The sequence below is a fragment of the Drosophila subpulchrella genome, chromosome 2L (assembly GCF_014743375.2).
Source record: "Drosophila subpulchrella strain 33 F10 #4 breed RU33 chromosome 2L, RU_Dsub_v1.1 Primary Assembly, whole genome shotgun sequence".
Taxonomy (NCBI): domain Eukaryota; kingdom Metazoa; phylum Arthropoda; class Insecta; order Diptera; family Drosophilidae; genus Drosophila; species Drosophila subpulchrella.
This window is the reverse complement of record NC_050610.1, coordinates 25,794,620-25,820,066: the sequence shown is the minus strand read 5'-3', so window position 1 is coordinate 25,820,066 and position 25,447 is coordinate 25,794,620. Positions and strand designations below refer to the sequence as shown.

The 25,447-nt window shown below is 46.1% G+C and overlaps 5 protein-coding genes across 15 annotated transcripts in view; 2 read left to right on the top strand and 3 right to left on the bottom strand.

The window, feature by feature from the left end:
• The window catches only part of LOC119548275 (mucin-19), a 44,477-nt gene extending 26,134 nt beyond the window's left edge, over nucleotides 1–18,343 (bottom strand). For 5 of the 9 annotated variants that reach the window (XM_037855428.1, XM_037855434.1, XM_037855432.1 and 2 more), the window contains exons 1-3: nucleotides 18,219–18,343; nucleotides 8,261–8,766; nucleotides 20–7,974 (exon numbers count right to left, since the gene is read on the bottom strand). In XM_037855428.1, the coding sequence (XP_037711356.1) occupies nucleotides 20–7,974; nucleotides 8,261–8,304 (7,999 nt within the window). In that variant the 5' untranslated portion in view covers nucleotides 8,305–8,766; nucleotides 18,219–18,343. Of the gene's footprint in view, nucleotides 1–19; nucleotides 7,975–8,260; nucleotides 8,767–18,218 lie in introns of those variants that run through there. The other 4 variants (XM_037855427.1, XM_037855430.1, XM_037855431.1 and 1 more) reach the window with 1 other exon arrangement.
• LOC119547574 lies at nucleotides 10,339–17,057 on the top strand. Its single transcript, XM_037854475.1, has 4 exons — nucleotides 10,339–10,426; nucleotides 16,565–16,678; nucleotides 16,713–16,795; nucleotides 16,971–17,057. Exons 1-4 carry the CDS (start codon nucleotides 10,339–10,341, stop codon nucleotides 17,055–17,057), a joined length of 372 nt encoding a protein of 123 aa, XP_037710403.1.
• Nucleotides 18,344–20,215: 1,872 nt separating the features above from the next.
• On the bottom strand, nucleotides 20,216–21,424 carry LOC119546012 (ribonuclease P protein subunit p30). Its single transcript, XM_037852016.1, has 5 exons — nucleotides 21,261–21,424; nucleotides 21,014–21,201; nucleotides 20,894–20,962; nucleotides 20,561–20,835; nucleotides 20,216–20,503 (listed from the first exon to the last, which is right to left on the bottom strand). Exons 1-5 carry the CDS (start codon nucleotides 21,349–21,351, stop codon nucleotides 20,230–20,232), a joined length of 897 nt encoding a protein of 298 aa, XP_037707944.1. The 5' UTR covers nucleotides 21,352–21,424; the 3' UTR covers nucleotides 20,216–20,229.
• Nucleotides 21,425–21,470: 46 nt separating this feature from the next.
• On the top strand, nucleotides 21,471–22,867 carry LOC119546013. 2 transcript variants are annotated; one of them, XM_037852018.1, is made up of 4 exons: nucleotides 21,471–21,946; nucleotides 22,193–22,257; nucleotides 22,313–22,657; nucleotides 22,733–22,867. In XM_037852018.1, exons 1-3 carry the CDS (start codon nucleotides 21,547–21,549, stop codon nucleotides 22,631–22,633), a joined length of 786 nt encoding a protein of 261 aa, XP_037707946.1. In that variant the 5' UTR covers nucleotides 21,471–21,546; the 3' UTR covers nucleotides 22,634–22,657; nucleotides 22,733–22,867. The 2 variants fall into 2 exon arrangements, with proteins under 2 accessions (XP_037707946.1, XP_037707945.1); XM_037852017.1 differs by having other exon boundaries at nucleotides 22,313–22,753.
• Nucleotides 22,705–25,447, bottom strand: part of LOC119546011 (tRNA-dihydrouridine(16/17) synthase [NAD(P)(+)]-like) — a 32,141-nt gene continuing 29,398 nt past the window's right edge. Inside the window, exons 1-5 of one of the 2 annotated variants that reach the window (XM_037852015.1) lie at nucleotides 24,613–24,735; nucleotides 24,079–24,523; nucleotides 23,570–24,014; nucleotides 23,338–23,503; nucleotides 22,705–23,276 (exon numbers count right to left, since the gene is read on the bottom strand). In XM_037852015.1, coding sequence (XP_037707943.1) covers nucleotides 22,791–23,276; nucleotides 23,338–23,503; nucleotides 23,570–24,014; nucleotides 24,079–24,505 — 1,524 coding nt within the window. In that variant the 5' untranslated portion in view covers nucleotides 24,506–24,523; nucleotides 24,613–24,735 and the 3' untranslated portion in view covers nucleotides 22,705–22,790. Of the gene's footprint in view, nucleotides 23,277–23,337; nucleotides 23,504–23,569; nucleotides 24,015–24,078; nucleotides 24,524–24,612; nucleotides 24,736–25,447 lie in introns of those variants that run through there. The other variant, XM_037852014.1, reaches the window with a different exon arrangement.

Genomic DNA, 25,447 nt, shown 5'->3' with positions numbered 1-25,447 from the left:
AACAGTGTTTTATCCTTACCTATTCCTCCCTCTTCATCGCTGTTCTCATTGGAAGAATCTTCGGAATTGAGCTCCATCACATCCTCGTGGCCATAGCGTTTGATTTGAGTGCGTCTTCTCGGTTCGGACAAAACTAAATCCTCTGTTTCATCTCGCTCACAGGCATCGGGATCAATGTCAACCTTCTTGGCCCACTTGGTCCAGAAATCGGGATCATCGATGGTAATATCCGATCGGTTGCCGGAGGCAGCAAATGAGGCTTTCGAAAAGGTCGAGCCCTTCTCCGATTCCATGGTGATGACTTGAGTGCGGCGCTTAAGGATTGAATCGATGTCCTCTTCGCAGAACTTGTCACCAGCATTGTCGTCATCCATGACAGCGCCGTAGGCTCCCTTTTTTAGAAGATCTTCGATCTCCTTCTTAGACAGCTGCTTGTTGTTGCCATCCTTAGAGCCTTGGGTGTTCATCGACTGCAGGACGGCCTTGTCCAATCCAAGTTTCATCGAAGCCTTGTCAAACATTTCACGCTCGTAGGTATTTCTGCAGAGCAATCGGTAGATCTTAACCATTTTCCTTTGGCCAATACGATGGCATCGGGCCTGAGCCTGCAAATCGTTCTGTGGATTCCAATCCGAATCGTATATAATGACAGTATCGGCCGCTGTTAAGTTAATGCCCAATCCTCCTGCTTTAGTGCAGAGTAAGAATACAAAACGGTCGGATCCTGGCTTGGAGTAACGATCGATGGCTTCCTGACGCAGATTGCCACGAATGCGTCCATCAATTCGCTCAAAGGGATACTTTCTGTACACCAAATAGTCCTCTAAGATATCCAAACAACGCACCATCTGACTAAATATAAGCACGCGATGGCCATTTGCTTTCAGTTTGGGTAGCAATTTATCAATCAAAACCATTTTACCAGCGGATAAAATTAGGTTCTTGTAATAAGACTCTGGATCCTCGCCATGCTGGGATTTGAAATCATATTGGATTTGTTCCTCTGCTCCATTTAAGAGATAAGGGTGTATGCAGCACTTTCTCAACTCCATCATGGTGTTCATTAGGTTGGGAATATTAGCAGATGTAGTTCCCTTTTTCAGGAAACTAAAATTCTGTTCCAGTATACCTCGGTAGTATTTCTTTTGTATGTTAGTGAGCTCCACTTCGATAATGGTTTCCTCCTTGGGCGCCAAGCTCTTCTCCACGTCGTCTTTTAGACGACGCAGCATCATAGGTTTTAGAAGAGCTTGCAGCTTATTCACCTCTTCCTCAGTGCGAAGACTTCCAAACTCGGACATGAACTCTTCCTGTGAGGAGAACTGCGAGGGTTCCAGGAAATTTAGCAGCGAGAACAACTCGCTGATGTTGTTCTGCAGGGGAGTTCCGGAGAGCAGGACCCTATGTTCCAAGTTCAGCTGTCGCAGACCCTCGAGGAGCTTGCAATTCCTGTTTTTGAGCCGATGAGCTTCATCAATCACACAAAGGCGCCAGTTAAAGGCCTTTAGGTCCATGTAATCCGTCACAATCATCTCGAAAGTGGTGATCAATACGTTAAACTTGATGGGCTCCTTCAAGACCTTTCCACTTTCTGTCTTATAGTAGTATTCATAGTCCTGTATCATTTGTTTGCTGGTCACAGAACCGTGATAAACCACAACGTTCATGTCAGTCCAACCCTCGAATTCTCGCTGCCAGTTGGGAATGGTGGAGAGGGGAGCTATGACCAAGAAGGGTCCTCTGATTCCGTACTCATAAACAGAGTGCACAAAGGTCAAACTCTGGATTGTTTTTCCCAAACCCATTTCATCGGCCAGGATGCAGTTGTGAGTATTGTACCAGGAAAACTTTAACCAATTGAGACCCTCTAGCTGATAGGGTCTAAGGCTATTTCCGCCCTTGTAGATCGGAGTCTTCTCCAGTTTTTTCCACAGTTCTGGATGCGGACGCTTTTTAGACTTCCATTCGCACCTCAAAGGAATTTTGTTAAAGCGCAGGTACTGCTCGATCTTGTCGTTATCTACATCTTCTTCCAGCTCCCAGGTGCAATCCTCATAGGGAAGTGACTTCCACTTGACCAGGTAGTGCTTTGTGGTCTCCCCACTGGTTTCATCCGTGTGAACGGACATGTCCAGCACTCGATCGACTTCGGTAAAGTCCTGATTGAAGGGCTCGTCTTCGATGTTCTCGAATATATTCAATTGCTGGGATTGCTTTTGCTGAAAGCGACGAATCTTGGCAGCCACGCGACGATCACCCTTCAGAAGTTCCTCTTCGGTTCTCCACTCGCAATGAAGGTAACTGAAATTGCGATACTTCACAAAGTACTCTTCCACATCGATAAAGACGGGTTCGGGTTTGTTTTCCTTGTCAGCTTCGTTTTCGTCGCCACTATCCTTCTTTGTGGCTTCTTCTCCCTCCTTGCCAGGCTCTTTTTCGCCTTCACTTTCTAAAGCTTCCATAACTTTTTCTGTAGTAGCCTCCTCGGGTTTGGCTTCGTCAGTAGATTTTTCGTCAGATTCTTCTTTGGATTTAGGTGACTTATCTTCACCTTCCTTCTCGTCTACATCCATTTTCACCGCGCCAATCTCGGTTTCCTTGGCCTCCTCTGCCGTTTCTACGTTAGAGGATTTGTCTTCCTCAGTGATTTCAGCACTATCATCAGTCTTTACTGTTTCTGATTGCTCTTCTGGTTTAGCTTCATTATCTGATTTTTCAGCTTCATCGTCTACGTCCATTTTTTCCACATCTTTATTGTCCTTTTCAGATTTCTTAGTATCTACAGGTTCCAACTCCTCTTTGCCCTCCACTTCCATTTCGGAGGACTCCGATTTTTTTCCCTCTATATCGGTTGAATCTTCTTTGGACTCACCCCCTTCACTCTCCGTTTTGGGTTTTTCATCGTCATCGCCTTTTTCAGTTGAAGCTTCTTCAGATCCCGATTTCTCTTCCTCCTTTTTGGGTTCGGGCGCTTTTTCCTTGGGTTTTTCGGGGATGAGTTCACGTTTTCCCATTCGCATGGCCAACACTAATTGAACGACCATGCTGTCTTCATCGCCAGTGTTTATATACACGTAATTGGGCTTAGAAGACATGGCCGCGTTTGCGGCATCGCTGGAGATTTGTCGCTCCTTTTCTACTGCCGCCGCCGCTGCTGCTGCTGAAGTACTCGAACTGGCTTCCAATTGGCTGCTCTCGTCCATGGGTAGATTAGACTTCTCTTCACCCACCTCCTGGCCAGCCTCTCCTTCGGCACCAGATTGCGGTTCTGTTTTTTCCACATCACTGCCTGCATTGGAATTAGCCGCATTTGCGGATGATTTCTTATCCTTCTTTACAGGAGACGCTACCAACAAAGAGTTTTCATCATCGGAGAACCTCAGCATAACATCATCGATGTACTTCTTCCTTTGTGTGTTCCTTGAAGATCTTCGCTTGTTGGAATCCAGTTCAGAGTCTGGGGGAGGTGATGGGGGCGGAGTTCTGTCCATGGTGTCATCTTCGCCATCGGATTCAGGCACAATTCGTCCCCTGTTTCTACGCTTTTTAAGTGCCTTGGCGGAGAGAGAGCCACGGTTTTTGCGCGCACTACCACCCTCCTCAGAATTCGCATTGCGACGACTCCTAGCAGTGGATCGTTTGCGATCTCTTCTGCTCGGAGTGGAGGCAGGATCTCCTGCCGAATCTGGAACAGAGTCAACAGTTTCATCGCCGGCCTCCGCGTCCTTGTCGTCTTCATTGGCGCCCCGTGGAATTTTTGAGACGGGAATGTCATCGTAGTCTGGAGACTCTCCGTCCACGCCTGTTCCTCCCGAAGTGGTTTCTGCTTCGCCATCGGCAGATCCCGCTTTGGGCACCAACGGTTTGTTGTCTTCCACTTCGCTGCCCTCGCCCGTTTGCTCGGTACCATCCTCTCCGTACTGTTTCCTGCGCTTAGCAACACTGGCTCGTTTTTTGCCCGCTGCTGGTGTCTCGGTAGAGTTCGGATCAGTGGGATCCTTAGGTTTCTTGGCCTTCGGAGTCCTATCTCGCGGAGGTTTATTCGGATCCTTGGGTGTCCTGGGCTTGCGAGGCTTCTTCTTTTTGCCACTGCCATCTGTGGAGGTATCCAGTTCATTGGCTGAGTGCACATCTTGCGAAAGATCGCCCATGCCTTCGCTGTACTCCAGCATTCCGACCACGCTGGTATCTCCCGCACCCTGAGTCACGCAGTCCTCAGAGACGGGAAGCTGTGTCGTTGGGATACTTGGAATGGCGTTGGCTGCTCCAGTAACCACATTGCCGCTGATATCCATTAGATCCTGCTGCTGACCCACCTGACCTTTTTCGCCCTTCTTCGCGCGGGGTTTCCGTGGTTTGTTGGCTCCTTTTCCCCGGCCTCTTCCCGTGGTACTGGATACTTGTGGGCTCTCTACCATTTGCTGGTTGAGCAAGGGATTTCCTGGTGGTCCATACATTGGGGGAACGTTCTGGAAGAGCAAGCACTGAGGGCCGCCAGCACACTGATCGTTTATTTCGTGTTGCGTCAGAAGATTTAATCGCTCCTGCATTCGCATTAACTTATCCTGGTGCTGGAGCTCATGACCTGGAGGCATGCAATACAGTTCCTGGATCTGCTGCTGCAGTGCAGCAATCTCTTGCTGATGCAGCATCGGGTAAGGTGGATACATGCCAGGCGCTCCGCCGTACGGTGGCATCATTGGTGGGATGTGACCCTGCCCTTGAGCCTGGGCATCGTACCCGGGGGCCATTGGGTGCAAGGGCATTCCCATAGCAGGCACCTGTTGCTGAGGCGGTTGTCCAACTAGGGTGGTGGGATCCACAGGGGGTACCACTCCAGTTGCAGGTTGAGATTTATCCTCTCCCATTTCCTCCACGATTTTGGGTTCCTCTAGCAAAGAGCTAGATAAATCCCCTAGAGATTGACCTAGTTGAGTTTGTTCCATCTCTTCGGAGGGCTTATCTTGCAGATCCTCCTGAACTGCCGGCAATTCGGTGCTTAGACTTACTTCTTGGGTTTTGGAAACGCTGTTCTCATCCTGTGGCAACTCAGTTTCATTGGCAGAAGCTCCAGACACACCTCCGAGTCCCTCGCCTTCGCTCTGATTCTTCTCAAACTCTGCATTTGAGGACTGAGAATTACTATCCAAAAGTGCAGCTGCAGCAGAAGCAGCATTTGAGGCAACGGCAGCCACTGCTGCAGATGTGGAGGACATAGAGTTGTTATCAAAAAGGCCAACATCCACTCCTACATGCTGGGCAGATTCCGAATTTCCTCCATGCGAATTCGTGTTGTCCATGAGCAACTGTTGCTGGTTGTTGCTGCTGCTGTTAATGCTGCTCTGCGAGTTGCTGTCATGCACCGAAGTGGGCTGGTTGTTGACAATGCTGTTGGTGCTACTATTGCTGCTGCTGTTGTTACTGTCATTAGCAGCCACTGCCAAAGTGGAGGAATCATTCGAGTTGGCTGTTTCGTTGAGAATGCTGCTTAGGTGATGTGACGGTGTCGAAGGTTGTTGCTGCGTTTGCTGCTGTGGCTGAGGCAACTGTTGTTGCTGGGTTTGTGGTACTTGCTGGGCTGGCTGCTGTGTCTGATGTGACTGCTGTTGCTGCATTTGCGCGGGTATTGGCGAACTCACGTGAGCGGGCGACATTGTCTGTTGGGGCGCAGGTGGCTGATTGTCTCCTAGTATGTTAGCAAAAGGATCGAACTGCTGCTGCGACTGATTGTAGCTGGGTAGATGTTGCTGGTGGTGCGGTGACTGTTGCTGCTGCTGCTGGTGTATGGGTGACTGATGTTGCATTTGCTGGTGGTGCGGCGATGTTAGAGTCGCTTGCGGTGGCTGCTGCTGTGGTTGTTGCTGTTGTGCCGTTTGCTGTTGCTGCTGCGTCGGTTGTGCTGTCTCCATGGTAGGCTGTATTAAATGGTGCATGCTCGGTAGACTTTGCTGATGCAACGGCGAGGACATGGCCGCCAGTTGGGGTTGCTGCTGTTGGCTTTGAGTGCTTCCAGTTGCCCCACTGCTGTTACCTCCCCCAACAATATCGTTGATCGAGTGCTGCAATTGATCGTTGAGCGATTGCTGTTGGTGTTGCTGCTGCTGTTGTTGCTGCTGCTGCTGGGGGCTGGCCACCACTGGCGGTTGCTGTGCAGCCACTGGTGGCACAACCTGTTGCTGCGGGGTTTGGGGTTGCTGTTGCTGCCCCATCGCACCATACATGCTTAGTTGTTGCTGGTGATGTTGTTGCTGAGCCTGCAACATGGCCGCCTGCTGCTGCTGTGGTGGTGCCTGTTGCTGCTGTTGCACTTGCTGTTGGGCCTGCTGCTGCTGCAGGGCCGCCAAGTGCTGAGCTCCATGAGCCGCGCCCCATTGTTGGTGGTGTTGCTGCTGCTGTTGCTGCGGTGATGCGGGCATCCTGGGACCCACAGCACTTCTGTAGGCCGACGGATAGTCCATGGGCGGGAGCCCGAGAGCTTGCGACGGCATCACCATTTGTTCAAGGGCCTGTAACGTGTTTACGGGTGCAGCAACTGGCGCTGGAACCTTCGCTCCCGCTCCCCCTGCTCCACTTGTGGGCGGCTGGGGTCGAGGCGATGGCAGACCCACCATGCCTTGAATGCTGTGCTGGCTGGGCTGATTGTTCACCACCTGTTGAGGCTGCTGTGCCTGCGTTTGCTGCTGCTGTTGTTGAGGGGGTGGTGGTTTCGCCGGTGACACGCCCACTGGTCGCGGAGACATCTGTGGATGCGGCGACATTGTCGGCGGACGTGGCGACATTTGTGGCGAAAGCTGAGGGAAGGGAGCGCGGTACTGGGGCGAGGAATTCAGCTGGGCGGCCGCCTGTTGATGTTTGCTGCTGGACATGTAAGGCGGTGCTGCCTGCTGCTGTTGCTGCTGGGCCTGTTGCTGCTGCTGTTGCTGTTGTTGCTGCTGCTGGTGGTGGCTTCCGTAGCTGGGAGGCATTCCCATGTGCGGTGGCGGTAATCCAGCGCCCGGCAACTGTTGCTGCTGCATCAGCGAGACGTGAGGCTGCTGCTGCTGCGCCTGCTGTTGCTGCTGCGATTGGAGCTGTTGCTGCTGGTGGGCGCCCAATTGCTGCGCAGCCTGCTGCTGCTGCGCTGTCAAGTGGTGGCCCGGTGGCGCTGCTCCCGGCACATGTTGCCCATAAGCTGAAGCCTGATCCAGTCCTGTGTGACCGTAGCCCACGTGCTGGGGCGCTCCTCTGCTCGGTTGGTGTTGCATGGGACTGCCGTACGGACTGTGAGCATAAGCTTGGGGCGTGGGAGGTTGTCCCGCCTGGACGGCGGGTGCCCCCACCCCCGGATACAACGGATGCTGGCCAGGAGCCTGCGGATAATGCTGCGGCAGTCGAGCCTGCTGCTGACTCTGCTGCTGCTGCTGTTGCTGCTGCTGCGCCTGCTGTTGCACCTGCTGTGCTTGCTGCTGCACCTGCTGCTGCTGGGGAGTGGGCGGTTGCTGCTGCTGTTGCTGCTGGGGCGCCAGCGATCCGTATCCCGCCATCATGCTCTGTTGCGCGCTGTAGGTCGCAAGCTTCTGCTGGTCCTGTTGTCCGTAGGCGGGCATGTGTTGGCGGTATGCGCTGGCGTTGCTCTGGCGCTGCTGCTGCGCCGGTGGAGCTGCTTGCGGATGACCGTAGGCCCCCAGCCCGGCTCCGGGATACGCTGCTGCCTGGCCCGGAACCGAGGGCGCCGCTCCCCAACCGCTTAGATCACCCATCCCGGCACCCACTCCAACGCCGAGGCCAACGCCCATGGCCGCCTGGTGATCGGCGGCCCCCAGCCCGTAGAGATTCTCCGCCGTTGGCTGGTACGATGGGTATTGGGGCTGTTGCTGTAGGGGATGTGGGGGGCGGTGACGTGGCGGATAGCCACCGGGCGGTCCCATTGCCCGAGGATTCGCCGCGGCGGCGGCTGCTGCGGCGGCTGCCGCATCGTAACGGTAATAGGGATCTCTGTGGAAGAGAAAAAATTGGATCATTAGGATATACAATTTACAATTTTTGAATATTGTAGTATTAGGGATATTCATATTCTTGTGTAGAACCAATGTTTTTGGAATTTAAAAAAAAACCATTTATTGAATTGCAAATGCAATTGGAACTTCTTTTAGTTATGATGTTTTTTTTATCTGATTTACTTATGGCTATTTTAGAACTATTAATTAGAAGCAATCTTAGTTTTTAAAAAATAAAAAGAGTCATTTAGGTCACTTAGGGTGACAATCTCAAGCAAACTCACCCTTGATGATTTCCGTGAAACATATTTTGTGCATTTCCATCCATCAGATTTTTTAAACGCAGCGCACACAGAAATGTCCGTTACGCGTCGAAGGACGCGACGCCGCTGCGTTTTAGGTTTGGACGTGTATTGGCTTAATTTTGATGCTGCTTTCTACGCGTGGCCGTTTTCAAAATGTCGAAAGCCCAAAAGTAGCCGAGGACTGAGGACCGAGAACCAGACGGTTGCGGAGAAGTTGCACTTCTCAGGGGTGCGGATATCCTTTCCCCTCTGCTCACTTTTCCCCGGGGATCTGGTCTCTAGTCTCTGGTATCTCCGTATCCACCTTTGCCTTATCGATTATGATTATATATTGGTTGGTTGCGGGTTCTAACTACTAAACTTAATTACAACTGGTGTGCAATTTAACGTCTTGTTGTTGCTTTTATATGGAAAAAGTCATTTGTGTCTCGAGTTTCGCGCACTTCATGGCCGACCTTTGACATATTCGCAGTGAAACACATTCGCTGTAAGAAATATTTCGGAAAGATTTCGAATTGGTAATGGATTAGTATACATCAAATTAGTTTAAAAGGTTTCGCGTAAAACGGCGGAGAGTAGTGCATAATTTTTTCAGTTTTGAGCGTATTTTAAGCGAGAGATTGCATTTGAGTTTGAGTAATTTATTTTTGATCTGTAAAGAGAAGAGAAAAAGTGTGAATTAGTATAACTCATGTTGTTTGTATTTTATAAAATCTAAATTTTTGGAAAATAATACAATCTAGATGTATGATTGATTGATGTTAATAAAGAAAATATACTCTTACAATTTATCACACGTTTTGTTGCTGTTGCACTAACTTTTAAGGGGAAAAGCTATACGCTTATGAATTTCATAGAATGGCACATATAACGTACAGTTTCACCCCCCAAAATGTTGAGCAATATTGTCAGATGGTACAAGTAGTATTTGGATTTGACTCAGTAAATGGTTGAAAAGCAGTAAAAGTGTAAACTAAATTAATGATTCACTTCTGCCGCAAAGGGGGTTGGATACAACGGAGGTTGCTTTGGATTTCTTTGGTTTGTTTTGGGCTTTTACGTCGAGAGTGGGTGGTGTGTGGGTGTGGGTCTTGGGTGAAAATCTTCTGCGGCAACAGTGAGAAAAACAATGGCAACTCTATCGATTTTTCGCATTGTCTCTGCGGCTGCTTATAGCCGAAAATCTAAAGTAGCAGTGGAAAATCCGCAGAGAGCGAAGAAAAAAAATGCGGGTGGGTTGACTGACTGGTAGTTATTGTTGGAAGCTGCGAGAGCCCAAAGATATGCAAATGGGGCGGGGAAAGAGGAGTGGCTGGTGGGGTGGCAAGGTGTGGTGTCTGTTTTATGTGTGTGCAAATGGAAAGTGCAGATATAGAGACAAAACTACAGGCAGTACATAGAGACATGCACTTACACACACCGACAGCAGACAGACAGCCGAAATTCGGTGCTCAGTGTACTGTTATAAATACGTGTACAAAAAGGTGCGGGAGGAGGGGGCGGGGGTCTACAGCGCAGTCAGTCAACACACTCACACACCCGCGCACACACTTACTATATGGCACATCATCAGCGAAACTTATGTGGAGTGGCTGACATGGGCTAAGCGGCGAGCTTAGCATCGCTCCACCCCTTCAGCCACCCACCAGCCCACCTACCCACTCCCCACCCCCCGTCGTGGGTTTGCCGTGAGTTGTTCGCGCTCATTGGACAATCATTTAGCCAGTCGTCGTGGCCTCTACACCGTGAGAAAAAAACTAAGAAACTTCTGATTGATAAGGTGAAGTATAAGAAAAAAAAATTTTTGAATTTTTATCAGACAACATTCCAATTCCTATTTTGGCTTTGAAAAAGTAAGATAAGGTTTAACTGGAAGTGGTCAAGAGAGAGACTAAAACAATAACAATAATTTTTCCGCAGTGTGCATTCGTTGTTGCTGCCCTCCGGCTGCTTTGACTATTACATTTCGCTTTTGCAATTTCAGCTATTTATTTATTTAGTTTCAGCTCTTGCCATTATTATTAGGCGAGCGGTATGTACACACACTGGTAATCGTAATGGTAGTGGTAATGGTGATGGTGATGGTAATGGTGAGCGGCGAGACTTTACTTTGTATATCTGGCGGATGGATATCTATCAGTATCAGTGAGTGGAGAGTGTGTATGTCGCATTTTTTCCTTCTTTCGCTTTAGTTTTTACTTCTTGCCCGCTTCTTCTCAATTTTGGCGTGGCTATTACACAAACAAATCAGGCAGAGTAATTGCAAAAACAATAAACTAAAAGCAATAGTAATATGCACACGTATGTATCTATGTGGTGCGGTGGCTTGGTGTTTTGTTTGTGTGTTTGGGTAAGCAAAGCAGACATCTGAAAAATTGTGAAATTATACTTTACTTATTGCCTCTCTCCGTCGCTTTCTGCGCTTATGCCCGTGTCCATGTCTACGTCTATGTCTGTCTATGTCGCTTTGTGTCTCTGCGCACAACTGTACGTTTGTTTTAAATAAGCGAAAAATCGATTAAAGGTGATAATAGACAAGCAAATTTCAGTGTGTCCAACGACAAAGACGCGAGCCACATTTTTGTGACCCGACGACGACGACACCACCAACAATCCGATCCGAAACCCAGCCAACCCAGCAAACCCAACAACCCAGCACCACCACCGTCAGAATGGCGGATTAGCCTTAGCTTTTGGCCGGGTCTGTTTCTGTTTCTGCTTCTCCTTTCCCATGCTCCATCGTTTTATGAGCCATGAAAATCGCTCTCAAAAGAGTTCACTCAAGTCACAGTTTTCTCACCGTAAAAAAGTGTTACCCGTCGATTGTTCCTTGTGAAAATGTGCAAAGTACTAGTACTACTATCATTTTGAAATAGAAATATAAACAATATAGAAAGCGGATAGCAATTCTGCAGTTTAAATAAAGTCTATAAAAAGACAACAGTTTTGATAACTTGGATTGAGTAATACTTTAAAGATGGTAAAAAGAAAAAAAAATACAATTTTTTAACTTAATATTTAATATTTTTGGTTGGCCCTCTTCTATTATGGATAAAGTAAACCTGAATGAACAACTCCCCAAGCTTACGATTAAACGTTTTGCAATAGCAACAACAAAAGCCCAAAAACCAAACACAAAAACGAGAAAAGGGTTCATTCACCTTTCGTCTTGGGCAAATGAATTTAGTTAGCTCACAATTTTTGACAGTTGTTTTGTGCTCTTGCTTCGCATTTAGGTCCGACTTTGTGTGCTCTTTTATCTCAAACTTTTCAAATGTAACGAATATCTGACCCACAATGGTTAAAGGGGCGGTTCAAGAGAAGTAAGGCCAGCGCGCACAGAGAAAAATATTTGCAAATGCGACTTTAGTCCGTCCAAAACAACAAACATTTTGGCAGTCTATTGCGCACTGCACAATCATTTAACTCAAACCAATTACACATCTCAATTTTCTTTGTATTTCTAATACTACAATTCCTATTAAACGTAACATAAGGTTAAGGTAAACTAATTTTATTGGGCTTCACTTACAAATTACAAAACAAAGGCTATACACAAACAATCATTTCACGGCAAACAAGGAAAGGCAGAATTACTTTGTATATATATTCTTTTTGGGTACATATGTAGTTTCCCAGAATTAAATACATGAAATTTCTAAAAATCTGTTTCCTTATCACGAACATAAAAACTTGTATATGAATCATTCAACTTGCTAAGTCTGGCAATTAAGATTCCTTAAAATTGGTTGTTCTTGGAATAGGAAAAAAAATGTGAAATGGTATATTGTGTTGCCAATAGATGTCGGTGGATAAAACCTAGGAACCTTCGAGGTTGCAGGAAATACAATATTCTAGGATGACATTATTTTTTGCAGTGCTTGGCTCAGAGGTGTTTGTAGAGTGTCGTCACATAATGGAAACACTCTGAGAACTCCGCACTCACACAGCGGGTGCTGGGATGATGCATATACATATACACATGTACGTACAAATGAATCTGGCTTTAATAACAATCAAGTCAAGTGGCTGGGTCCGCGCTAACAGTAACTAAAAAGTACAGTTGGTTTGTGTAAGAAAAGCCACATTCAACGGCGGCAGCCAAGTCCGTCACTCAGCGCGGTCCAAAAAGAGGCAAAGAGCGGCTGAGGCGGAAAGCAGGGGGGAGGGGGAGGAGGAGGTGGCAGGGGCATAAGCAGAGCAGAGACAGATGGGCGCAGCAGCAAAACGCGCACTCACACACACACCAACAGCCGGGATGTACGTACATAAAAATGGTAATAAAATAGGTAAAGTAACAGCGGCAGCTGTGGCAAAAGAAGAAGCACAAGAGCAGAAAGCCACACACAGTTTTCGGAAAAGCCAAAGAGCTCTGCTGAGAGCCATCAGCCAAAACTCACTCTCCAGCGCCTGAGAGACACACACAACAACAACGACAACAAGAAACCAACCAACAACCCACAAAAGTTCGCTGGGCAAAAATTACAAACACGTCGCAGCCTTTTGAATGTGTAACGGTACATTTATGGCAGGCCCAATTGGCATTAGAGATGAGTGGAGTGCGATAGTGGCCCCATCAATGCGATGGAATTCCCCGCACTGTCATCAACACCAAACATTTCACTATCTGACTTTATCTACTATGTGTGAACTCACAAGTTTAGAATCACTACGCTTTTAAAAGTTGTTTATTTATTTATGTGGTGCACATTAAAAATTGTTATTATTCCGACTATGATAGGGAAAAGTATCAAATAAAAATCATTGTAATTTAATGTAGTATTAAGGTATACTAGAAAAGAAAACTTCTTTTAAGCAGATTGTTAAGGTGTGCACTTCTTGGAACCTGCCTATGGAACTAAGATTTAATTGTATGACTATATTCAAAATTAGAAATTTTAAAACCTAACAAATTAAAAATATAAGCCTACGTTAAGTAATTTAAAAATAGATTGCCTAATTTGAAGTCGTTATAAATGGGAACTTAAATGATACTTTAAAAAAATAGTCCGAGGGCAAATACAAATGAGGGAGAAATTGTGTTAAATTTTAATTTTAATTAATACCTACAATAAAACCATTCGTTCACTATGGTCTTAGGACACCTATTGTTCGAAAGATTCAGCTAACCACCGACAAATTTTAGAAACCTGCCTTTTATATAATTAATTTAATTGTGTTAAATTAAGTCAATCACTCTACCTGATCAGCATCTACTTCCGTGAGAAACAACTCTGGCGATATCTTTTAAGCCTAATCGGTGGATGCGTTGGATGCACAATGACGTTGCGAATAGTATTGTCAAAGTGACGAGGCCGCAAAACAGGGAAGTGGAATATCCTAGTTATCCTAGAAGGCCTGTGACGAAGACAAAAATGACGCCATGTTTCCCGCTAGAACTACCAAAATTATGCGAAAACAAGGCGGCCAGGGGAAGCCGAGCGCACACAGACGCAGGACACAAGTCCTGACCCGATTATCGAGTTAAACTGTTGTATAAAATTTGCACCTGGACCTAAACCGGATCGAATGGATATAGATGTGCCCATTGTCAATCCAGCAACAATAAAACAGAGAGCGCCCCGAACCGAGAGAGAGCGGCTCTCCTCTCTCGCGACGTGCCGGCTGAAAACGAGCGAGCGGCTAAAGACACGACAAAGCGAAACGAGAGAAAAAAAACAGCCCAACAAGTGAAACGAGCAAAAATGTTGCCCACACAGAGTAGGGAAAAAAAACAACAAAAAGGCGAAAGCAAAGCATAGCGTGTGCTAAAGAGCAAGCCAAAAGCAAACCGAGTATATCACGTGCTGCGCCAGCAGAAGGGGAGGGGGTGGGCGGTGGAGAGGGGGCGTGTGCCGGCCTTTGGCGGCAGCGCTGCCAGCGTCGCAGCCGACTGAGGAAAGCATGAAAGACGGGCGAAAAGGAAAAGCGACTGAGAGACAAAGCGACAGGGCGACTGTTTCGTATAGAAAGAGAGTGGGCAGCGGAGGCGGCGATGAGCCAGTCAAAACAAAAAGTGCGAATAAAGTAAGGGGGGGCAGGGTAGGCAGCAGAAAATAAATTTATAAAGGTTTAAAGTAAGAACAGCAAGCCCAAATCAGATAGTTTCACAAAGTAAAAAAGGATTTCAACTTTGCGATCAGAGAAAAATGTTTACAATTGAAGGGGGTTGTTCTAGAAAGAGAAGATAAGCTGATCGAGAAGTGCTAATAAAAATACCTCAAAAAATCGACACGTATCTTATTAGTAGTATCGATAGCAACACTAGTTCCTAATACCGTTATAAATGACTATATTTAAGATAGTCAGCTTATGAGTTTTGATGGAAAACGTATCTGAGATGTGGTATTTTTGAGTCGGGCAAAGAAGTTGAGTCTTGCAGTTGTTGTTGGGTGGTCATCAGAAGTGAGAGATTGAAAGATTGCGAGGCAGGAGAAAATCCGCGAAACAAAGCAATGCAAAGCAAACCGAAGAAAAGAAAAGGCGGCGAATGGCGGCGACAACATTACGGCGACAAGTACAAAACACGTATTATGCATGTGTGTCGGTGTGTTTGTGAGTTGGAGATTCGCATGATTCGTGCAAATTCGCCGCATAGTTGTTGCTGCTATTTTATTCGCATTCGCATATCGTGGTGCCTTTTGTTTGTACATGTGTATCTGTATCTGTATCTGCATCTGTGTGGGTCTGCTGGCCCGGGTGTGTTGTGTTTGTGAGTTGGGGTCGTCGTCGTTCATATGTTTGCCTTGTTGTTGCTGCCTGGTGTTGTTTGGTCGGTTTTGATTCGGTTTTTTGGGATGGATGATATTATATGGTCGCTGGTCTGTCGCTGCCACCGCTGCTGCCCGATTTTCCATCCATCGTTTGGTTCTCTCGCCCGTCATCAACTCTTCTTCTTGCGCTAGTGGCTCTTTTTGATTGGATACAGTGTTACCTCGATAGCTTGATTACTGTTTTTAATTATTGCTAGTCATGGTTTCTCTTCGCAGCATATTAAGCCGATTTCAAAGTCTTAGCTTTTTGGTCTGTGCCACCTCTGTATGTTTTATAAATTTTTTTAAAGATTGAAACCTATCTTGTTTGAAACCTATCTTTTTACTTTGTTCAAACTATAGATTAATTCTTACTTTTGATTTTCCACCAAGTTCAAGTTGGGCAGGCTTCACTGTGGTTGCCTCCGTTCTCTGCCCCGTGTTGTTGTTCTTCTCATTTGCACGTCACGTAAGTTATTTTTTCTTTCTTTTTATTACTTAAATTTTTTCGCCGCAGCCCCAGCGAAAACAAGAACAACTGTAAGCAATGAGTGGAACTGCCCACTCGCCTCAACTTTACTTTAGCTTTATTCGCATATTAACGAGTGGGGGAGGGAGGGAGATGGCAAGAGGGGCGGGGCGAAGAGGGAGAAAACAGGCGTGTGACGTTTTTTCGCTGCTTTTTCTTCTTCTTCACCGAAAAGAGTTGATTGAATTTATTTCGCTGGCGTTTGTGTGTTTGCGACTTTTTCGCTCAATTCGTTTGTATGTTTGTGTCTGCGTGTCTCGCTGAGTGTACGTGTGTATCTGTTTTCGGTTAAAGATACATAATTATTTCTAAAAAGCATTTTCTGCCTGGCCATTGTTGTAAATCGCTCGCAATTTCACGATTCGCTGTGGCGCTCAGTACTTATAATTAAAATCGACTTGCAAATAGTATTACTCACCGTTTTTCATTTTTTGTGCTGCTAATCCATTTGACTTTATCTTGTTTATTATCGCAGGTTCTCACAGTTTACAGTTCATTTGTACGGTTTAAGTTCACGTTCCCCGCTCTCTCTTTAGTTTTTTCCCGTTTTTTTGTTTTTGTGCTTTTAGGTTTGGTTTTCGGTCACGCAATCATTTCGGACGCAAGTTATCGATAGTTAAGCGCAGCGGAATGACAGATGACGACGAATGAAGGGGCAACAAGAACCACAACAACAATGCTAATTCAAGTGTAGATACACATGCGAAATAATAATTGTAGCACAATTGCCGCTGCAAGAAGAAGCAATGGCGAAAACTACAAAAGCGCAACGATTGCAATTGCAATTGCGAGGCTGTTGCTTCTTCTTCTCGCGCTCCGCTCCTCTCTCGCTCACACACACTCACACTAACGCACGGTAATTACAATTAAACGTAGTTTTTGTTCACAGCCGAAAAGAAACAAAGAAATCGATAGATATTGCTGGAAGTCAGGGAAAATCTCTGCGTCTTGTTAATTGCACAAGTGAAAAAAGAAAAAGGCCGCAGATGGAATGAAAAAAAGGAAAAATTGTTACAGCCGCCGAGTGGAAGAAGAAGAGGCGCACAACAGACGACGCGACGCGTCGAGAGCGGCGACAAGCGCATGAATTTTACGCTCTCTCATCAATTGCGCGTCGTAGCGCTGTGTGTGCGAGAGCAGGAGCGGAGAGGGAGTGGGAGCAGGAGAAGGAGGAGAGGCAGAGTGGCCCGGCTAGAAAAACGTGTGTCCAAGCACTGGCGACTGCGACTGTGTGTGCGTGCGAGTGAGTGAGAGGCGAGCGAGTGGAGTGAGGAAGAGGGAGGCAGACAGATGAGTTGACACAGCGGCCGAAGCAGAGCAAAAAGCAATCAAAGAGGAGCAAGAAGAAGAGCCGTAAATGGGGATACCGTTGCATATGTGCACTGTATCTATGTGAGTGCTACTACAGGCCATCAATATCGAAATATTGATGGGGCCAGCAGCTACAGTGCAGCCTGGACAAGATGTCACAGCAAACAAAAAGAGGGAACTTTGAGCTTTATATCACTGTTTTTACATTTAAAAGAACACCTTTTAAGATTATAATAAAACCAATAAAAACTTACATTTTACAAATTTCCCTCTACTTGGGTTCCAAACAAGTTTAAATTTAAGTCGAAACAAAGTACCACCTGGGTTTCTCACATTTCTAATATTAATGTTCAGAGGAAAACTCGTGAATAAGTAAACGCTTGAACTAAACATGGCAATTAATTTAGTACATGCTTTGCACTTCGATTTCTCCCATCGCAATAATAACAAACTGTGAAGGGAGCAGCGAGAACGTCGACTGCGACGTCGGCAGAGCAACTGTAGCAGTGGCCATTGTGGCAGATGGACAAATGCGGGGGTGGTGGTGAGGGGGAGGGGATAACGCAGATTGTCTCCTGCACAGGTGCAAAATGTGCGGCGCTGCATCTCCCGAATAATGTTGGCAACACTGCAGCACCAATACATACACAAAATTTATGCTACGCGCGATACGCGAAAGAAAAAAAAAACGAAGAACAATTAAAATATTTTTTGGGAGCCAAAAGCGGGGGTAAAGAAAATGGCGAGCAGAAGCAGGAGAAAAGAAATCAAAAGAGCAGGCGATAATCAACGTGATGATTACAATCAAACAAACTTCATTATGAAGGCGAAAACACAAACGAGCATCGCACACACACACACACTCGCACACATAGTTGAGGTCCATTTTTAATTGTATTAGACGGTGGCCGCTCACACTTTTGCATTTGATTTTCGATGTTCTTCGCCAATTTCGCCATTAATTAATCGCACATACACACACACTGGCCACACAGAGAAATGCACTTGGAACTGGCGAGGAAAAGCAATTGAAATTGGACATTGGCTGCTGCCTTTCAGCTTTTCTTCTTCGTCTCGCGAAATACATTTCTTTTGCTTTGCCGTTTTTCTTTTCTTTTCGTCTCGTCGCTTGTCTTCCCTGCTCTTTTCGCTCTCTCCTGCTCTCCGCTCTCTTCTTCTTTGCACATTTTTTTCCTTTCAAGTGTCTCGGATCCGAGCGCTTTTCAAATGCAATTTTCTCTTAAAATACGCCCAATTCCGTCCGTTTTCGGTGCTTTTTCAGTTGCCGGCAACCGGGAAAGCGTTTTTCCGCAACATTCCGCAATTTACTTGCACTCTTAGTTACCGTTTAACGCAAAATTCTAGCAGCAAATTTCAAGACAACGCGACACATCAAAGACCTCCATTTTGTTTTGTTGTGGATGTGAGAAATGTACGAAAATATCGTGATATCTGATATATCGCTGTTATCGCTATTTGTCACGTAAAACGTAACAGAAACGTAGGTGTCAGCTAACTTAAGAGCAACGTAAGTGACGTAAAGAGGGAGATGGCACTAACGTAATTGTCAGTAAAAGAGGGAGTCAAAAATCCCTTGCCTCAGTTAGGTATGTGAAAAATACACGAAAATATCGAAATAGTATCGCTATTATCGCACTTTTTGCGCCGCTGTCACGTAAACGTAACAGAAAACGTAGGTGTCAGCGAAAGAGAGACAAAAAATGCACACTTGGAACATAATATCAGTATGACGATATTTTTTGAAAAAGTATTTATATCGTGATACTTTTTACCATATAGCCTAGTACTCAGATCGGCTAAGAGTTTCACTAGTCGAAAAATCTTATTCTTTGTAGTGTGGCCGAAGTTTTCAAAATTCACCCGCCATGCATGTGGCATGGTCTTACTGTCAAGCAGCTGGGTTTGTTGACAAACGGAAAACAAATCAATTGGAGCAATTTAAAAAAGGAGAGTCTGCGGTGCACAAAGAAATTAAAATAAAAATAAATGAAATTTTCAACGAATGTTTTTATTTATGTAAATTAGAAGCTTAAGGCTTCGCCATCTTTCCCGCGCCATCTGTAGTCCAGCTCCGAGCTGGCCAATAATGGCTGGTAATGGCTCCTCCAGCTGTCCCTTTGCGGGCGACCTTATTTCCTCCTCCCTATAGAAGCCGGCGCATCCTCTATCTCCGCTCCATCACCAGCTGCCAAGTAGCTGGTGAAGGAGGAGTCCTCAATGAAGAGCTCGTCGGAGATCGAGCGATGTTCCATGTTCCATCCCACTGGCATTTTCTAGTGGATCTCCTCCAGCGCTTCAACTATTCTGCGGATTTGACCCGTTGTGGTACTGCTTCCTGTCGGTCAAGTCCCACAATAATGGGCAACAGCTTGGATTAGGCATCCTTTTTCATCTGCACTGACCTTTAGCCGTTTTGGGTGTTTTTCTTCCATTTTTAATTTTTAAATTCCCCACCGCTTCTGCACCAACACCGCCAAAGATTAAATTTCTTATTCTTTGGGCCGCGGCTAACGGCGTTCATCGAAAATTCACTCGCGAAATCTGGTATTTTTTCTGGTATTTCCTTAGCTCATCTGAGTACCGCGCTGAAAAACAGACCCGACGAAAACCTTTAGCCGCCTGTTTGCCTCTCGCTCACTCCTATGGTTAGCTCGCGGTTTTCGTCGATGTGAGTACTAGGCTTATATATTAAATATCGCTATGTTATTAAAATATATTTCTAATATTTCATAATTTATAGCCTAGTACTTAAACCGCGAACTAACCACAGGAGTTTGTTATTCAGCGTGGTACTAAGATGAGCTACGGAAATACCAGACAAAATACCAGATTTCATGAGAAGCCCATTGAAAAGGAAAGTAAGTTCTGGCCAAAAGAAATTGGACGCTGGGCGACATCCAGGTTCCCAATCCGGCTCCAACTCCCCCAAAGCCGATGTTGGCATATTGAACTATTTTTTCGTGTTGCGTACTTCAATATTTTAGCAAATATGGGCAATAACAAAAAAGAAAGACTGCTTTTTGATGTTCACTGAAATAGCCGTGTTAAAAGAAAAATATGATAAAATTTAATACAGCTTATAAATAACTTAATCCTATCTGGCCACGGAATTATGTCAACTTGTTTTTGGCTAAACTACACCTTGGCAAATTTTCTGGTGTGTTCAGGATCATTGTCCTGCTGAAATGTCCATATAAAGAAAACAATCCTATATGGACACAAACCATGTAGTATAACGTCTTTGTAGGCTTAGACCGTTACGTTACTTGAACGGCGTAACGTTAACTCGTTTGAATTTAATGAAACATAACAATTCAAGCATTTAGTATTTGATGCTACGCCACTTTCAGTCTTTTATTGGCTTGCTTATTTTCATCTTTAACTTCAGATTCATCCTCTTCCCCGATTTCCGTCTTCAGACTCTCCATTTCGTCGTCTTCCTGGCTTTTTTCGTCCTCCGAGCTATCCGAGAACACAATGGGTCCGTTGCCCTTAACAAACATGATTGTTTTGCCCAGACGACGGGACTCAGCCTTAAGAAAGAGCTGCCGGCAATGCCGATCCACTGCGTTTTTTCCTTGGTCCTCCGACAATCCGAAAATAAAGGCCCTTAAATAGAACAATAAATTATAATTGAACTGGGTGATGTTACGGATAATATCTCACAGATTGGCCACATCGTAGGGGCCCCTCAGCTGGAATTCGTGAGTCGCTCCGCTGCTGAAGATGATGTTCTTGGACTTTCCTTTGGTGCAATAGTTCTGGGCGACCTTAATCATGTCCTTCCTGTTATTGGAGTCGACTATAGCCGGGGCGTATTTAATCTCGAAGAACATTCCCCGACGCACAGCCACCTGGTAGGCCTTTCGATTGACCAAAAGCCGGGATCCAGCCACAGGATCGAAGGTTATCAAGTCCCCGTTGAAGGCGGTGCAGCAGTGCTTGAAATGGATATTTTGAAAGATGAGTTCGACTTCGAGAGGTACTTCTGCAACTTACAGTCAAGGCGGCATCCGTTTTGGGTTGGCCAGCAATTATGTTGAACTTTCGCAGATTCAGGGAGACACTCTGGAACGGATCTTACAATATAGATGCTTTCAACGCATTTTATCAACTCACCATCGCATGCGCCACATTAACGTCCACGTACAGAATGGTTATTCTCTGCAGGATCCGCAGCTGGTCCCGGAACTCCTTGCGCAGATGCTCGATCTTGTAGGGCTCGGGAAACATCTCGGATCCCCGTTTGCCGGCCTCCTTCTTGCTGTGGTCGAAACTCTGGTCGATGGCAATGGTTTTGTAGCCCACTGAAAAGAGTTCGTTTTAAACGAAGTTCGCACCTTGGAAACCCACAGTTTCGACTCACATTCCACTAGCTCGTTGAGCAGGGCCCTCATCACCGCGTCTTCCTTGTTGTAGGGGATGCTAAAGTCGTAAAAGGGCCGTGTTTGCTCCATTTCTGGGTTTGTTTTGATTTTGAAGGAGCCCCAAAGCGTGCAACCGGTAGTGATGGCGATAACACGCGCTGTTTTCCGATAGCTATAATTCTTATCGGTGATGGTCACCCTGAGCAGCCAGCTGATTTGAAAAAGAAAACAACAACAATTCGGATGGATTCCCCATCTTCTGCTGGCGACCAGGAAAAAGTTTGAATGGAGGAAATCAAGCACCGGAAGTTCCGGGGCAAGAACTACACACCCGAGGACGAGATGGTCCTCCTGGAGCTCGTGGCGGAGGAGAAGGCCGTGATCCAGGACCCAAAGTCGGATGCCGGGACGTGGACAAGGAAACAGCGGGTTTGGCGGGACATTGAGGAGCGGTTTTACTTGAGGACCGGCAACCGTCGGGATTACAAAGCGCTGCGGGAAAAGTTCATCTCCCTGAAGCGCCAGTGCAGGGCCGATCTGAGGGAGAAGACCATAAAAGAGCCCAAAAAGGGCGCCGTCACGGAGTTGATAGTCTCCATGCTCCATGCAGATTCGGAAAAGCCCACAGCGGAAAAGCACACGACGGAAAAGCCAGTGGAGGACAGCTCCAACGAAATAGATACTAGTATGTATGGGGAATCAAAATATCCTGAATTTGAGAAATAATTCCCCTAACTTATTATAAGAGGATTAAACAATACTTTAAACTTAAGGCGATGATCTTTAAGTACCGAATAGATAACCACTTTTTTTTTAATGTGGCAACCCTTTTATAACCGATACCCTTCAAAAATACACCTTTTTAGATTTTCTATTATAACATAAAAGTCTTTCAAATACGCTCTAATTTCTTAATTTAACCTTATTGCAGGTAACATAAAAACCGAATTAATCGGCGATTTCATTCGAGACCGCATCGATGATGATGATAACGAAGTAAGTTATTTATTCTTTTAACCGAATCGCTTTGTAAATTCGTTTATCTGAATAGGTTGGAGATTCGATCTCATTCCATGATGACACTCTTGCCGAGGAACCAGCAACCTCCAGTTCTGGCTGGTCTGAAAGAATGAAGCCAGAAAGGGGGAAGGAAGCCCCCAAGGGAGTAATAGAGCAGCAGAAACTTAATCTAATCCTGCTGCAACAGGAGTTTCTCAGAACAAAGACGCTGCAGTTGAAGGAAATGCATGAGATGGTCATGGAGGAAAGAAGGATAAAGCTTAACCAAGAAGTTCGAGAAGGAAAACTTCGCATAGAACTCTTGGAGCTGGATAAGTTGGAGAGAAAAGCAAAACTTAACATTAAAACATAGTCAAATAGAAAACATAAGTACACAGTAATTATTACATTTTTAAGTGATCATTTCCCATTTAAATGTTCAGGTATTAAAACAAAAATCTACATTTATTAGCGATCATAGGAACAAAAACAAGAGTGGTGTTTTCCTAAGGCTCGAAGTCAAGTCATCGTCAAAGCGGATCCTGTGCTTCGACAGCTGCTATCGTCGGATCGCTGTCCGGATTCTTGGGCACATCGTGGTTCTGCTCCCCTGTGTTGTGCTCCTCGAACTGCTTGGCCTTGGCCCTGCGGGACTTGATGAGGATCCCGTGGCCAGGACAGTCGCGATCGTTGGTGTAGCACCTGTCCTTGCAGCAGACGCGGCACAGCTGGAACTCGCACTTGGACCCCATGGGATTGGCGCACTCCGAGCAGTATTCCAGCCGCCGTTCGTGCCGCTGGTGGATCTGGGCCTCCGTCTTGTTGGGTCTTCGCTGCCGCCTCCGCAGCTTTTTCATCCGCTTGCGGGAGATCTCGTTACCAGCATTGTCGAAGTACTGCCGCTTGGCTCTATTGGGATCCTCGGCCTCGCGCACCTTTTCGGCGATCTTCTGGCGGTGGGATTCGGGTGAGGCGCGTATGTAGGGTTGGCACAGCCAGGGGGCCAGTGGAAGCTTCTGCAAAGGTAACTTGTATTATTTATTTAAGGTCGTTTTTGAGGTACCATAAATAACTTACCTCTTCCTCTGACCCAGCAGCCATTTCCTCCAGTTCGTAGGGCACTTCGCCCTTGTGGAAGGGTTCATACTTGGCCTGCACCTGTTGAACAACAGTTTGAAATTGCACTAGCTGATTGGCAGTGGCCAGAAATTGACGCAGCTCCGAGTTCTGCCGGATATTCATACTGAAAAGGGGACAAGTCAGAGGATTCAGAAAGTTCGCTTTCAACGGAGAAACTCTTAAAGCTTACATGTGGTGAAAGAGCTTGAAGAGATGCCCTCGAATGTAGGAGCTTGGGCAGGGATGGAGCTGCACCAGCTCCAAGTACTCACTGGCCATCTGCCAGACGGGGGGCGACACTCCCTGGAAGAGGGCCGGGTTGTGGAGATTGCCCTCGGCGCTCATTACGCCATCGACTCCCGTTTCTTCCAGACAGCGATGGACGTCCTCCAGGCCCAGGATGTTGCCGTTGGCAATCATGGGGATCTTGATGTTCTGCCGCAACTCCTTGATGTAGTTCCAATCGGCCACGCCGGTCAGCGGACCCTTCTGTTCCCTGGTTCTTCCGTGGACAGTGAGGAGCTGACAGCCGGCAGCCTCCAGCATTTTGGCATATCTAATGGTCTTCTCGAGGTCCTCGAAGATACGAATCTTGCAGGTCACAGGTACCGATAGCTTTGCATGCAATGTGCTGACTGAAATGGCGAAAAAATTACCATTACACTAAGATCACATGACTGAATGTGATTTCCCACTCACCAATCTCCGTCAGCAGTTCCCACTCGTCCTGCAGAAAGGACCCGTAGTGACCCCTCTTGGCGATGGCCTGGGGGCAGCCCAAATTGATGTCCACCGCATCGCAGTGGTCCTGTGCCAGAAGGGCTGCTTCGAGAATCTGTTGGGCATCGTTGCCGCAGAACTGGATGATCAGTGGCCTGTCCTCGCTGCACGTCTGCAGCGCGTCCTTGCGATACTTGGGATCTGTGGCGAATAGGTTCGCATGGTACATGGGCGAGTAGCAGAGTTCGGCGCCATATCGCCGGCACAGCATTCGCCAGGCCAGCTCGCTTTGGTCCACCATGGGTGCCACGACATAGCGCGGGGATCCCAAGGTAGAGCGGTAGAAGTCGTAGCCGGTGAGCTTGCTTCGATTTTTATTGACTTCGCCGCCCTCATCGTTCACCATGGCAAATTTACTTGTAAACTGAAATAAGAAGAGGGAATTGATTATATTATGAAATAATCGAAACGTTGTATAGCTAATTTTATGAGTTTGTGTTTGGATTCTCTTACTTTCTGCGTTCAAACTTTTCTTCAAATTTTTAACCGGTTTTCATGTTAAAATTTTTCGTAGTTTCCATGACTATCAAAACTGGAACCCATGACTCCACTTCTAGATTCCATAACTTCAGTTTATGGATTCTGATTTGGACGTGGGTTACCTCTATGACTTCGTGGCTGAATTCTCTAACGTTCTGCATTCAAGTTTTTCTTCAAGACGAGGGTCAAGCTTTTAACCCATTTTCATGTTGGAATTTTCCGTAGTTCCCATGACTATCAAAACTGGAACCCAAAACCCTACTTCTAGATTCCATAATATCAGTTTTTGGATTCCGATTTGTACGTGGGATACCTCTGAGTTTGTGATTGAATTCTCTAACGTCCTGCATTCAAGTTATTCTTCAAGGCGAGGGTCAAGATTTTAACCCATTTTCATGTTGGAATTTTGACTATCAATATTGGAACCCAAAACTAAAATTCTAGATTCCATAACTTCAGTTTTTGGACTGCGATTTGGACGTGGGATACCTCTATGAATTTGTGGTTGAATTTTCTTACGTTCTGCATTCAAGTTATTCTTCAAGGCGAGGGTCAAGACTTTAACCCATTTTCATGTTGGAATTTTCCGTAGTTCCCATGACTATCAATATTGGAACCCAAAACTCCACTTCTAGATTCCATAACTTCAGTTTTTGGACTTCGATTTGGACGTGGGATACCTCTATGAGTTTGTGATTGAATTATCTAACGTCCTGCATTCAAGTTATTCTTCAAGGCGAGGGTCAAGATTTTAACCCATTTTCATGTTGGAATTTTCCGTAGATCCCAAGACTATCAAAATTGGAAC